General features: G+C 40.1%; 2 protein-coding genes across 2 annotated transcripts; both read left to right on the top strand.

Annotated features, from left to right (window-relative positions):
• Positions 1 to 1,070: 1,070 nt before the first annotated feature.
• Positions 1,071 to 1,865, top strand: LOC115990327 (NAC domain-containing protein 91-like). The gene has a single exon (XM_031114166.1). It carries the CDS (start codon positions 1,071 to 1,073, stop codon positions 1,863 to 1,865), a length of 795 nt encoding a protein of 264 aa, XP_030970026.1.
• A 6,057-nt stretch (positions 1,866 to 7,922) lies between these two features.
• Positions 7,923 to 8,753, top strand: LOC115990326. The gene has a single exon (XM_031114165.1). It carries the CDS (start codon positions 7,923 to 7,925, stop codon positions 8,751 to 8,753), a length of 831 nt encoding a protein of 276 aa, XP_030970025.1.
• The last annotated feature ends 7,202 nt before the right edge of the window (positions 8,754 to 15,955 follow it).

The raw sequence follows: 15,955 nt of genomic DNA, 5'->3' as shown, positions 1-15,955 counted from the left end.
CAAAACCCTAAAATTCAAATCCAAAAAAAAAAAAAAAAATCAAAACCAAACGAAAACAAGACATTTGAATCAAATTTAAAATCAATATGAATCACAGCAAATAAATAAATAATAATTATCGACGGTGACAGTGGTAGATTATCTGAAAGTGGTGGATGGTGAGCAATGACAGTCACACTCTCGTTCATCCTCTTGGCCTCTTTCGTTCTCTATTTTTTTTTTACCAATCATTCGGTCTCTATTTCTTTCTTTTCTTTTTGGTTTTGTTTGCTTTTATACCCTACCCATTCTACCGGTAATAGGTTTACTACTAAACTCAAGTAAACGGTCAGGATTGAAACAATAAAAATAAACGGTTAAGATTTGGGTGGGTACGGTATCCACTTAAAAAATAAGTGGGTACCATAGAATGACCCATATATATATATATATATATATGAAATGATGCTACAGATACAAACTACATTACAAAATTTTTTACAAACTGCTAATATGATGAGTGGTTATTGGTAAATGAAAAAATGATTTTAATTGTAAACCTAGATGAAAACCAACAAGATTTTGGCCACATCAACATTTTGTAAAAATCTTATAAAATAATTTGTGGTCGTAGCATTACTCATATATATATATATATAATACTTATTATTTATTGATGGGATATATATGACACTTATCACTACCGCATAAATTCACAATAACAATAAAAAAACATTCTTATGAAAAAAAACACATAAAAATGCAAGAACATAAATAAAAATAATTAATGAAATACGCCTAAACAAAAACATGTAGGGGCACGCGCGGCAATAGAATTTGAATATATTGTCTATATATGTTTGTGAAAGCCACGTATAAGTCGGTTTTTTTTTTCTCCAAAAAAAAAAAAAAAAAGTCGGTTTGGAATTCAGAAGCCTACCTGGATTCGGTAAAAGGGGCTTAGCCGACTTATATAGTTATATTTATTGGGCACAAGCACAGCACAGTGAGTTTACTTTACACACAAGAAAATCTCAGTATACGGTGGGATTGAAAATCAAAGGCGAGCCAGACAGAGTCAGTGTCTAATAATGAAGATGAAGGTGGGTTTTCGATTTGATCCGAGGGATGAGAATTTGATAAACTTCTTGAAGAACGAGGTAAAGGGTCATCAACAGCGGCACCTAAATCATTTTGTTGTCAAGGATTGTGAGGTGTATGGCGAAATTCCTCCATGGGAAATATATGATTCTCATACACACTACCATTTACACACCTGCGGCCGAAAACTCTTCGTGTTCGCCAACCTCAAAACAACCGGCAATCGTGTGTGCAGGGCTGCCTCTTGTGGAACCTGGCTTGCAAAAGGCAAGCCCAGAAGAATCCTTGATTTTCAGGGAAATCTTATTGGGATCGACAGGATGCTCAATTTTAAGGCCAAGGATCATGATTCGGGCAAATTCAATAAGACTAATTGGATAATGCACGAGTTCTCCCTTGCAAATCAAGAATCTCCTAGAACCAACACAGTCCTCTGTGTCATCTATAGACAAAATAAAGGGTCAGATTATGAGGAGGCCAATGGAAGAGTTTCTACTGCTGCTGCTGAAGAGGTCTCAATTTTCAATACAACTGCTGTGATGTCACTTGAACAGGAAGAAGCCCAAGCCCAACAACGCAGAAAAAGACTCTGCCTTGAGCCTAATGCTGGCCCTGATGCAGATGTTTATTCGCATGAAGAACTTGCTGCAAGGTTGGATAACACATGCCCGGATGAAGCATTGAGCCAAATATTTTCTGATTTACCACCCTTGGTTGAACTATGCAGTCAATCCGAATCTGACCCTGTTGCTTATGCTGATCTGATGAAGAGATTGCTGCATTAATTGCTGATCTGACACGACCGGATGAAGCATGGAGTTGAATCTTTTGTCTATGAGATTGTTCTAGTCTTAGACAGATTCTTTTTCTTTCTCTTTTAAAGTCTTGCACAGATTGTTTGTTCTTCTCTTTTTTCAGTTCTTTATTTTTATTTTTATCTGAATCAACGATGTAACCAGATGACCAATCTTTGGAACTCTAGCATATTTCTCAAGTAGTCAATAGCTTATAGTTAGCATATCTATTTGTGTATTCATTTAAAAATTTACGTAATCTCAATAAAATTTTCACTTTTCGAGTAACATTATTGTTTGTTGCCTTGGTGGATTCTTTTATTATTATGGAAATGGTTCACAAACCTTCTTCTTATTAACAAGGCAGAATTTAAATTTGTTTCCTATGCCACCCCATAGAAATCCCTCTGCAACTTCTCGATACACAGAAATGTTGAAGGGTTAGAAAAAAGGGTAAGGTTGCAGGAATGGCCCTAGGATTTCAAGTTAGGGGGGAGTATAAGCAAAAATAAAGTACTATGTCCACAACATTTTCATTTTGGGTACCCCTTGTGATGTGACCACAGCTCTCAATATATGATTTATTACTTAACTGTGAAATATTGAATTTTGTATAATTCTTGTTGACAACAGAGATTGCCCAGACTTGTTATTTTTGTGCTGCTAGGAGGCGAGTGCCATTCCTTTTTTGCTGCACTGACGGCATGTCGTGCTCTAAAAAGCACTACTAGGATAAGTGAGGCGTATGGTCTGCCTTTTAAAAAAACATTACTGTTGTTGCCATGTATTAACTAGCAACTTCTTTAATCAAGTTGTAATTACAAGAAGTTGCTTTGGTGGTCATTAGATTTTTTTTTCTCCATAGTCTGAAGGCATAAAGCTGTGTAGTGGAGTATTCACCAGTTAACACATAGGCACACACTGGCCAAAAGCTGAGAAGACAATATATAAGAAATTCGATCATTTTACAATGAAAGACATCTGATTGTTCTTTAGCCACTTGTCAGAATGTAGCTTCATTCAGTTGATTTTTTCAATATGGACCTGCTTATATAACAAGTATTCGTCTAGCCTCTGTCTCTCTCCCCCTTCTTTCACAAATGTCTTCTCAGCAATATACTGGTAAGATTATTGTGAAGCAAAAGAATTTAGTAACATTGCATGAATTTTCAAGGTTAATTGTAGATATCCACCTTAAACGATGAGGGAATTTGCAATTATCTACCTGTACTGTGGTACAACATTCATTTCAGAGTTTATTATCTTATATTTTATGGACTAATGCGCATGTCATTAATATCCGACTTGACTAGGACTATGTCAAAATTAACTATTCAGTTCTCATTAGCCTTCTAATTTGTCATTGTAGATATTCTTGAAAGGGTGTTTAATAGCGCAAATATTTGTAGTGTATGTGTGTATGTAGGATGTACATCGCAAATGACCCTATTGTTTTGGGTGGATTCCTGCATTTAACCTTCGTTTTTATTTTGATAGCAATTTGTATTAGCTTCAGTTATGCTTTTACATGAACACTACAAATGAGGATGGGATGTATGACGTATTAACTTTCCCATTGAAAATTACCATTTGTTCTTTATGGTGCATTGTCATTCAGTATTCCCTCATGATTGCATCCTCAGCCACTCTTCACAGTAGGTTTTGCTGCAATTCAGCTTTCGGTTGCTGCAGGCTGCCATGTTAAAACTACTTGTGGAAAAGTATAGATCAATTATTGGCAGCTGGTGCTAAGAAGGCGGTATCCTACACTGCTTATGTCATTTTTAGTTTGCTTCATCCCCATATGCAAGCAGTTTGAAATTCTGACAACTTATGTAGATAGTGGATTTGATTTGAACTATTTTCTTCATTGACAAACTCCCATGTACCTGGATCGATCTTCCTAAAGCCCTGCAAGAATCAAATTTCAATTTAAGTGTTGCCACTTGCCAGTAACCGATGAAAATTAAACCCTCAGTCAGATTGAGATTATCATTTTTCCTTGGTGACACATAAACCCATCAAACTTTTGAGACAGACTAATTATTTTCTATTAGTCAGCAAGATCAAATTTTATTTCCTGTAAATGATAAGAGAGTAGAAAACAGTGAGCTAAATATTATATCGCTTACTTTTTGAACCAAATAAAAATGAGAAAGGTGCCACATAAAAAAAGAATCATTGAGTTAAATATACGAAAGCAGCAGTGGTATTGGTATACATGTGTGAGTAAAGTTCAACTTTGAATAATGATGAGAAGAATGGATGGTTCATATAACATAGTTGAGCTCATATCCATTGAGTTTATACGCCTTCCTTTTGGGTCAAGTCCGGCTATTTTTTCCTCAAATCTGAGTTGCGGAGTATGCCCACAACTGATAACATTCCACCCGTTCAGCCAAAACCACCATGGAAGCAGATTTGGAACCTTTCATTGCCAAGCAAAATCAAAAATTTCTTGTGGCATGCATCTCGCAATGCACTGCCAACGAAGGAAAATCTTGTGAGACGTTATGTTATAACTGACCCAACCTGCTCTTTCTGCACTACTCAAGCCGAGGATGTATTGCATGCTATTTGGAGTTGTCCGAATGTATCACAGGTTTGGGATGAAGATCCTCAATGGCAGTCCCGACGAGGTTCAACGCACTCAAGCTTCTCTCAATTGCTGTCCACAGTACTGGAGTCCGATTGTGATACTGAGATGTTCGCAATGATAGTCTGGACTTTATGGTTCCGGCGCAACAAGGCAAGCTTCTCACCACCTGGGATCCCACTAGAGCAGGTGCTTCAACGTGCCTATGATGGCCTTTAGGAGTTTCGGACAGCCAACCAACCAGCACGGCAACAGCGACCAAGACAGTAGGTTCGCTGGTCTGCTCCGCAAGCTGGGTTTTACAAGATAAATTTCGACGGAGCGTTGTTCACTTCTTTGGACAGAGCTGGCATAGGGGTCATAATACGGGATTGCAATGGCTTGGTAATGGCATCCTTGTCTCAACCAATTCCTCTTCCACTCACTGCGTTGGAGACAAACAATTGCAGCAGCAAGAGCCCTGGGATTCGCACTAGAACTGGGACTGAACTCGGTTATTTTGGAGGGTGACTGAAATACTCATGAAATCATTGATGGAGGATTCACTATCTGTAGCTTCATCTGGTCTTAATATAAATTTTAAAGTCTTCTTTCTCAATAATAATAATAAAAAAGTTACATTAACTAAAGTTTTTTCTCCTCAACGAGTGTGAGTAAAACTCCTGCATGGATTGATTAACAAAAAAAGAAAAAAACAAATATATGAATTGAGGTGTTTTCTTCCTCAAGAAGTGGGAGTGAAACTTGCCCACAAAAAAAGCACGAATTGGATTTAATGAAGTTGGAAAATAGGAGTTGATAACCAAGGAGAAAAACAGAAAATTACAAAAACTCGCCCACTAAAATCAGTTAATTTAATTACCAATGTGAGCGGTGGAGTTGCATCACAAATTATGAAATTAATCTTGAATAAAGATATTGATTATAAAACTTTGTAATTTATGGTGTACATTACAAAAGTCCCAAAACTTGGGGTGAATAATCACAATAAACCGAAGTACATAATGCCAAAACTTAAGATTAGCCCATAGGTTAGTCAGGTTGTGCTTTTCTTAGTTTGGTGGTGTGGTGGGCCTTTTTTACATTGTTGGGCCTCAATCTCTTCTGCTGCACTGCAACCCGTTAGTTTGAGGTAAGAGAGTTGGGACTGACCTTACTGGGGCTACGCTTCCAGCCAACTTGTGCACAAGTTGAGCCAACCCAATGTAGATGCTAATGGTGAACTGAGAAATTGGTGAAACTTCAGACTCGTCCAAAAGAGTCGTCCAGGCCGGGAAGACAAAAATAGCTATGCTTGACAAAACAGTCGTCCATAGGCTTATGGGTCGTCCATGGGCTTATGGGTCGTTCATGAGGATTGAATCAGGATGATTCTCAACACAAGCAAATCCCATAAAGATTTATCTTTATGGACCACGTGTTATTATTCCACAGCATGAACAAAATCTTGATTCATCGCTATAACCTCCCCCTCAGTGCTCAACTTCTAATGACAGTTATAGGAGAATCATAACTATTGTAGCGGTTGAGGAAGTTGAGATTGAATCCTTTGGTCTCCTCAAACGTAGGAGAAGTTACAAGACAAATAACCGCTTCAAGAGTACAATATATAAACACTCATTCATGACAAGAAAAGGTAAGTGTGACAATTCCCAAAAAGTTTGAACTCTAGAAATTCAGAGAAAAACTAACTTAAGTATCAGAGGGTTCTTGGCCAGTCACAACCAGTCTCCTTTCATTGTTTGTTTTCCTTTTCAAGCCTTCCAGATCATTAAAGCTCGAAGCATTCAGCCAACTGATTTTCTGTGCATTATCAGTTGGCGTCATTTGTGGGGATGATCATTTTTTATGTTTTGCAGTATCTTTCTCCGACAAAAGGCTACATGGTTTAGACAAGATCAAAGGCCACTAGCCCAAGCCACCAAGAGAGTAAGGATGCTTCTAGCAATCCCCATCGTGATCGCCAGTCACCAACTGTCTCCCATCCAACACATACAGTCCTTGGCAGCCGCCATGGCGGAGTTAACTCGTCAGAACCAAGAATTGACTAGGGAGATTAATCTAAGGAGGCAATGTCGTGAAGGATATGCTGAAGGACAAGCCTAGAGTCAAGAAGATAGAGGAGGAAATGCTAAGCCCGAGAGGTAGTCAAAGGGTACCACTTCGCGAAGGGTGCCACATTTGGAGAGGGAGATGGATCATATGAGGAAGGTCATGGACGAGATGAGGGAGAACATGAGAAGGGCAAATCCCGTAGAGGATTTAATTCATCGATCAGACTCCCCTTTCATGACTTCCATCAACGGTCACCTCTTGCCTCCAAAGTTCAAGATGCTTTCCTTGGACTTGTATGATGGAATGTGCGACCCTTTTGATCATATTGCTACTTTTAAGTCTACGATGCATCTCTAAGGGGTTCCAGACGAGACTATGTGTAAGGCCTTCCCTACTACCCTTAAAGGACCAACACAAGTATGGTTCAGCAAGATACCTTCGAATACTGTGAGTTCCTTCGAAGAATTGAGTAAGCTGTTTGTCAACAACTTCATCGGAGGACAAAGGCATAAACGTTCCTCATCTAGCCTGCTAACCATAGAGCAAGGAGAAAATGAAAGCTTGCAGTCGTTCATTACTTATTTCAATAGGGAAGCCCTAACAATGGACGAGATGGACGACAAGTTGTTATTGGCGGCCTTCCATAATGGAGTTAACTCTGATTTATTCATTCATAAGCTCTATTTGCAGGAGCCTCAGACTATGGCTGAACTCGTCCATTCAGCCCAAAACTTTATGAATGCAGAGGAACACAATTATAGCTAAGAAAAGGAAGAGACTTGAGTATATGGAAGTAGATCTCCCACGACATCCTGAGCAGGGTCCTAGTCCAAAGAACGCTCGGACGGGAAAGAAGAAAGATCAAGACAACAAGAAGGTAGGCTCTTCAACACGGAGTCAGCAATACACACCCTTGAACATGCCGCTTGAACAAGTGCTTATGCAAATCAAGGACAATCCTTCCTTGAAGTAGCTAGAAAAAATGAAGGAAGATCTCAATAAGCACAATAGGAACAAGTTTCCATAAAGACCATGGGCATGATATAGACGAGTGTTTTGATTTGAAGCAGCGGATAGAAAATCTCATCAGGCAAGGGATGTTGAGAAATTTCCTTGGTCGAGGTCACAAAGACGAGAAGATGAAGGCAAAGTTAGAAAAACTGTCATGACCCCCTTTTAGAGAATTAAGAGTTATTATAGGAGGGATCTCGACAGGGCAATCTTTTAAGTCAAGGAAAACATACCTAAAGGTAGTGCAAAATATACAACTCTTAGAATGATCCCCAAAGACGAGGGAGACTAAAGAACAGGCCATTACATTCATTGACGAGGATGCTGAAAGTGTTCACCACCCACATGATGACGCGATTGTCATTACTTTGCTTATTGCTGATTATATGACCAGAAGGGTGTTAGTGGACAATGGTAGTTCGGCAGACATCCTGCACTACTCGGCTTTCCAGAAAATGAGGCTTGGACAAGACCAACTTCGTCCAATGAACTCACCCTTAGTGGGATTTGGAGGTATGAAGGTACAACCCACGAGTACTGGTACGTTTCCTGTGGTGGTAGGAGCATATCCTCAACAGATAACCAAAGAAGTGAACTTTCTTGTGTTGGACTGTTCATCATCATACAATGCCATCATTGGGAGAACAACTTTGAACAGTTGGAAGGTAGTAACGTCTACCTACCACCTGTCAGTCAAGTTCTCTATAGAGTACGGGGTAGGGCAAGCGCAAGGAGGCCAGTTAGCAATAAGAGAATGTTATTTAGCCATGTTGGCTATGGACGAGCAAGTTCAGACAATGAGCATTGAGGAGAGAAGAGTTGTTGCAGAGCCTACTGAAGTGCTGGAAGACATTTCTTTGGACGAGAATAACCTTGAGAAGTTTACTAGAATTGGAACAAGTATGAAGGAAAAGACGAAGCAAGACCTCGTCCAATTCTTAAGGAAGAGTATTCAATTGAATGTGTACCCATCTTCCAAGCCTGTTCATCAGAAGAAAATGGTCTTTGCTCCTGAGCGAGACAATATTGTTAAGGAAGAGGTCCAGAAGTTAACCATAACGCAATTTATTCGGGAAGTCTATTACTCGGATTGGTTAGCTAATGTGATGATGGTCAAGAAGGCAAATGGCAAGTGGAGAATGTGTGTAGATTTCATTGATTTGAATAAAGCTTGCCCTAAGGATAGTTATCCTTTGTACGCATTGATTAGTTGGTGAACTTAACAGCAAGTCATTAGTTGTTAAGCTTCATAAACACATTCTCAGGGTATAATTAGATAAAGATGGATGAGTCAGATCAAGAAAAAACGTCATTCATCACTAGTCAAGGTTTGTTTTGTTATAAGGTAATGCCCTTTGGTTTGAAGAACGCGGGGGCAACTTATCAGAGGTTGGTTAATCACATGTTTCATCCACAGATAGGACGAAATGTGGAGGTTTATGTGGATGACATGCTGGTAAAGAGCCTGAACGAGGATAAGCATCTAGATGACCTCCAAGAAACCTTTGACACGTTTATATGGTACAACATGAAGTTAAATCCGAGCAAGTGTGCTTTTGGAGTCTTGTCCGGTAAGTTTCTTGGGTTCATGGTTTCTCACAGAGGAATTGAGGTGAACCCCGATAAAATCCAAGCGATACTGAATATGGAGCCACCAAGGGACATCAAGGAAGTCTAGTCCCTCATCGGATAAGTTGCTATCCTTAAGAGGTTTGTCTCAAAAGCTACTGACAAGTGTTTACCATTTTTCAAGGTTCTTAAGAAGACATTTGAATGGACAGACGAGTGTCAGAAAGCCTTCCAAGACCTCAAGATCTACCTCACTATAGCTCTTTCGTTAAACCCGTCCATACCTGGTGAAGAATTGTATTTGTATTTGGTAGTGTCCCCACATGCAGTGAGCTCAGCGTTGATTAGAGAAGAAGGAAAGGTACAGAAGCCGGTCTACTATACAAGCCGAGCACTAAAAGGGGCGGAAGGACTGTAGTGACCCAAAAAGGGGGGTCTTGCATTCCATGGAATCCCACATTGCCTAGGGAAACACATGAGAATGTGTTTATAAGGAATGACCTTTCTTCAATGTGTAGAGGCCTTTTCCCCAGCGCAACCTGGGGAAGAACAAAACCATGAGGGGTATCAGCCCCAAAGTGGATAATATCTACACAGTTGGGGCGGGGTCGTTACAGATGAGGATAATATCTACATAGTTGGAGCGGGGTCGTTACAGATGGTATCAGAGCCATACCCTAGCTGGAAGTGTGGGCCCCACACACGAGGATGCGTGTGCCCGTAAGGGGGGTGGATTGTAGTGACCCAAAAGTGGGGTCTTGCATTCCATGGAATCCCACATCGCCTAGGGAAGCACATGAGAATGTGTTTATAAGGAATGACTTCCCTTTAATATGTAGAGGCCTTTTCCCCAACGCAACTTGGGGAAGAACAAAACCGTGAGGGGTATGGGCCCCAAAGCGGATAGTATCTACATAGTTGGAGCGGGGTGTAACGACCCAAGGAAAAGCGCTAGCCACATCTGCGCTATACCTCAAAAGGACTAGTCACAATTGAGGCTCATTGTAGTTGTTAATAAAGCCCAGTTCAACCCAGTAAATACCCGATGTGGGACTCATCACACACCCACACACATCACACAATCAATCAAATTGTATAGCGCAGATGTGGCTAGCGCTTTTTTCTTGGGTTGTTACATATGGTATCAGAGCCGGTCCGGTAACCCCGTGTGGGTTCAGAGACACTACCCCACAAAGTGGGCCCTAACGAGGACGTTAAGGATTTAAGTAGGGGAGATTGTGATACCCCAATTTGATTGATTGTTTGATGTGTGTGGGTGTGTGATGAGTCCCACATCGGGTATTTACTGGGTAGATCTGGGCTTTATTAACAACTACAAGGAGTTTCAATTGTGACTAGTCCTTTTGAGGTATAGCGCAGATGTGGCTAGCACTTTTTCCTTGGGTTGTTACAAGGACGATATCCTATGATGGAAAAACTAGCCTTTACTTTGGTTACAACTTCTAGGAAGTTAAGGAAATATTTTTAAGCTGATGTCATCAATGTCTTGACAAATCATCCATTAACAAGTTGTAGGCCATAGGACGACTAATCTAATGGGCCATAGAACTTAGTGAGTTCGATGTTAGGTACCAATCAAGGAGCGCGATAAAAGCACAAGTATTGGCAGATTTCATTGCAGAGTTCACTCCTAATCAAGGAAAGCTGGACGAGCTGGGTAAAACTCAAAGATGGATCGTCCATGTGGATAGGTCGTCTACACTATATACAGGAGGAATAGGAGTTGTTTTGTAGTCCCCAGAAGGAGATGAGTTGAAGTACAAGGTTCGTCTGAAATATCCAGTAACAAACAATGAGGTGGAGTATGAAGCCCTTCTCAAAGGGCTAGAGTTGGCAAAATCCTTGGGGGTAGAAACAATACTCGTCCAAGGAGACTCCTAGCTGGTTATGGGTCAAGTGAATGGAACTTATGAAGCTAAGGAAGAGCGGATGAAGAAATATCTTAATAAGGTAAGACGCCTTATGAAAAAAATTAAGGAAGCTAGTTTCACTTAAATCCCAAGAGAAGAAAACATGGAAGTAGATGCTTTAGCAAAGGAGGCCTCAGCGAGTGAATTAATGGACGAATTTGATGAAGTCCAATATATGCCAAGCATAGATCTTCCAGAGGTACAACAAATAGAAAGTGAAGAAAATTAGATAACCCTAATAGTAGCTTACCTAAAGGAGGGAAGGCTTCCAGAGGAAAAGGACGAGGCCAGAAAGCTAAGAATCAGATCAGCCAGGTACATCCTTATGGACGAGGTACTATACAAGAGAGGCTTTTCTCAGCCTTATCTAAGGTGCTTAGCTCCAGACGAGGCAAACTATGTACTAAGGGAAGTTCATGAAGGAGCATGTGGAAACCATTCAGGAGTAAGGGCACTGATCCATAAGGTCGTTTGTGTAGGTTATTACTGGCCGACTATTCAAGCAGACGCAAAGGCTTACATCAAGGTGTGTGACCAATGTCAATGCTTTAGCAATGTCCCCAAGCAGCCATCACAGTATCTCACCCCAATGACGGCCCCGTAGCCTTTTGCGCAATGGGGATTAGATATCTTGGGCCCTTTTCCACTTGGAATTAGGCAAATGAAATTCTCAGTAGTAGGAATTGACTACTTCACTAAATGGGTGGAAGCGGAACTCCTAGCAAAGATCACACAGCAGAATGTCAAGAATTTTGTTTAGAAGAACATTGTATGCAAGTTTGGGGTCCCTAGGGTATTGATATTAGACAATGGATAGCAATTTGATAACATACTTTTCAGGGACTTCTGCAAATACTTTGGAATTCAGAATCATTATTCCTCACCCGCCCATCCCCAAACAAATGGTCAAGCAGAAGTGGCAAACCAATCCTTGTTGAAAATCATCAAGACTCGACTTGAGAGAGCAAAAGGAGTATGGCCAGACAAGCTACCAAATGTTCTGTGGGCTTACAGGATGACGGTGGAACCCCTACAGGGGAAAATTCTTTTAACCTAGCTTATGGAAGTGAAGTAGTAATACTTGCAGAAGTACATATGGCCAGCCACAAGGTGAAGAGGTATCAAGACAAGGATAATGAAGAGCAACTATGCCTTAACCTTGATCTAATTGATGAGATAAGGATGGATGCAGAGCAAAGGATAGCAAGGTATAAAAACCTTATGGCCAGATAACATGATGCAATGGTAAAACCTAGGCATTTCAACATGGGGGACTTCGTCCTAAAAAGGGTCTCTTTGGCAATCAGAAACCCAGCTTATGGGAAATTCGACCTAATTGGGAAGGACCCTACAGGGTGATCAATTGCAAAAGACAAGGGTCATACTACTTGGAGGCCTTGGCCGGGAGAAAGTTAGAGTACCCTTGGAATGTTGAGCACCTAAAAAGGTATTATCAATAAGATATCAGCCTGGACGAGCATTATCCTAGACAAGCCAAAGTTTGTGTTGTTTTCTATTACTTGCATGGGTGTGTTATTAGTATCATATATTATGTTATGTTTTAACTCCTTAAGGATGTATTAGTTTTCAAACTATGTACTATGAACTATGGACGAAGTCATGAACTTAGGTCATATTTGTGTGTATTTTTAATTCCTTAAAGGCACTAGCTTCTAAGCATGTGCCATGCTTATGGATGATGTTTATGTTATGTATATATAGTTTGGATTGGATTCCCAATGTATGTAATGTTGTGTGAATTCCCAATTTTCATATTGTTTTCATTCAAACTAATCCACAATAAGGCTAAAAACCCAAGACGAGTAAATTCTCTAGACGCAGAGATGTAACGTCTATAAGCTTTTCTTAAAATAAGGATAAACCAAAGAAAAAAGAACCTAGGGAATATTCGTCTAATCGATGGACGAGGTAAAACCTAAGGTGTGTTCGTCTAAGAAATGGATGAGGAAAAACTTGCACGCAAAAAGTATTTAAAATTCATTGATGAATTTGATCAGCCACAGTCCAATCTTTGGACAAAAGCTAGCAACGTCTTGCCAAAAGATGAGTAAAGGACCATCCAGCCCATGGACGAGGGATAATACAAGCTAAGTCAAATCTATGGACGAATGAAGCTAACAAAAAAAAAAATGTACCATCCATAGACGAGTTATACTTGTAAAAATTTAAAGAATGGTAAAGAATGTTGAACATGAACAAATTCTTGCCATGGACGAGCCATGGTTGAAACCAATATAATGGATGCAAAGAATATTTGTCCATACAACAACATGTTTAATAACAAAAGAAAAGGTGATAGGAATAAACATTCATCCATTAGTTTAAAAAAGGGTGGATGACCACTGCCCAAAAATCCTTATAAAGTAAAGCTTAAAAAGCAATTTTTTGAGAGGTCATCCTAAAACTATAGATGAGTTAAATGTACTTGAATTACTTTGAATGGTCCAAAAAAACAGACAAAAAAAAAAAAAAGAAAAAAAAAAAGAAGAGAAAATACAAGAAATTAAAGCATTAAAATCTCGTCTTCATTAAGGGGTATCAACATCAGGATAGTCTTGGCCTGGTTGGGTGGTGGCATCATCCTTAATATCCTCAGAGCTTGTCTAGAGGAGGGAGCTTGTAGCAACACCAAGGTTGAGTTTAATGGAGCTAAAGTCTACTTCAAGGAAGTTTTCCATAGCGTCCATGCGAAAGTCTTCAAAGCCCACTGCGTAGTTGGTGTCCAGTAAATCAATGTACTATTTTGAGGCTTTGAACTCCACCACTACGTCTTCTTTTGCCTTGTTGAGAAGGGTACTCAACTCATCGTTCCTCTTTTAGAGGTGGTCAAGACAAGTATCCTTCTCAACAACATCAGTTTTCAGCTCCTCAACCAGGTTTTGCAACTCCTTGGCCTCGTCTTTGGCCTTAGTTGCCACCTCAACCCAATGCTTGCAATCATAACCCAATGCTTGCAATCATCCTTAACCTCTTGGATCCTCGTCTCAAGCAGGATCCTGGCCTTGTCCATCTCAATGGCCTACTTGGATGCAGCTATGAACTTTGACATAGCCTATACAAGTGATTAATTTTTTTTTTGTTATAAAATGTATACATATATACATATTACTATGACAAGACGAGGTAAAAGTAATTACCTTGAAAAGATCATGAATACCAGAGTGCTCAAAGTCCTTCAGGGACATGTCATAGCATGCTATCACGTCCTCACCAGTCACTGCCTACTCAAACCTCTCCTAAGTTAAGTCTTCATTCTCCAGGAGATTCATGGGAGCTCGTTGAGAGGGCTGGGACGAAGCAGGTGCATTTTTGGATGGAGGATCTCTTGTAGCTTCAGTATCCACGTCATGGATTTGGACAGACGGCTGCTTAGAGATAGGAAGAATAGGTAGGCCAGGCTTGACCACCTCAAGCTTAGACGATTTGAGCTTAGCCCTCTTCTCTTAATGATGACTTGGAAGGTTCTCCAAGTCAATAGCTTTTGATAAATTCTTTCTTTTGTCCCCAACAATAGGACGAGGCTAAGACTGAGCTTCAGGTCTGCCTGCCTCATCCACAACTTCCTTCCCCTTGTTTTCCTTATTGGTCGCTATCCCTAAAAGAAAATGTTGAAGTGACAGCTAAGGAATGTATAAAAATTGAATAACTTCTAAGTAAAAAAGAAACTCACGCCTGCGAATAGTGAACTCGTGGGTGATAACTTCAGTTGAAGGTTTAGGACCAAGACCCCACGTGGCAAGATGCTGAAGGGTCACCAGAGAGTGAAAGCTCCTATCAGCGTGTAGACGAGCTCTACGGACGCGATAACAATGAAATTTACTTAGAGATGGTCGTTTAACAGTTGAAACAAAAAAGAGAGAAAAAGGTTAGATGATTATAAATAAATAAATGTAAAAAAATAAAAAATAAAAAAAAATAAAAAAGGAGAAACTTACCTTTATGATGAAGGTTGCCTAACTCTCCAGTATATGGGGCAAATGTATCCCTACCAACCTCAACAGGGTGCCCAGACCATAAACTAAAGACGAAGAAGAACTCCATCTTTCAGTTTCTGTCAAAAGTAACCAATGACTTAATTAATTTATAGTTATTGCCCCTGGCTGTAAATTGATAAAAGTCAAGGGACTGATTAATCTCAGAGGGTTTGTAACAGTAAAGGAACTCGTTCACAGTGAGAAGACGGTCCCATTCAAATACTTCCCTCCACAAAACTTGCATAAAGACTACGAGTCTCCATGCATTGGGGTTAAATTGACACACTCCTAAGCCTAACCTAGTAAGTAATTCTCTAGCAAAGGCATTTAGGGGTAACCTAAGCCGCCTTAGAAGGTAAGCCTCATAGATGCCTATTCCAAAATGGAGTTGGCAGCACCACTCCCCACGGACGGCTAACCTAGGGTTAAGGTCATCTGGAATTTGGTACTAACTCCTAAGGGTAGCTAGTCTCCTCTCTTCCGTCTTGGAGGGAATACCTTCAGCACAGCTATATATAGTCTCCACCTCGTTTATAGGAGTGGATGGAGGAACACTCGTCGAGGTGCCAGCCTAAGACCCTGAAGCTGTCCTCGTCCTAAGGTGTCCTTGGAAAACCTCTAAGGGAACCCCAGGGACACCAGATGTGTATTCTTTAGTGGTATTCCCACTACCACTACTACTACTGCTGCTACTATTGTGGCTATAGAATTAGTGTAGCTAGAGGAGTCACAATACTTGTCTATAACTTTATCTATACTATTGCTAGATGAAGAAAGAACAATCTCAGACATTTTGAAATTCTAAGGACAACCTAAAGAAGATGAAGAGAGTACCTGGCTCTAAACAGATGAGAACTAAGGACGATGAAAACACTTCTAGATAAGGTGCTGGACAACAAAATGCCAAGGAGGAAAATTTCAGAA

This window comes from Quercus lobata, chromosome 5, assembly GCF_001633185.2.
Source record: "Quercus lobata isolate SW786 chromosome 5, ValleyOak3.0 Primary Assembly, whole genome shotgun sequence".
NCBI lineage: Eukaryota > Viridiplantae > Streptophyta > Magnoliopsida > Fagales > Fagaceae > Quercus > Quercus lobata.
The sequence above is the reverse complement of the archived record's forward strand: the minus strand, read 5'-3'. Positions and strand labels throughout refer to the sequence as shown.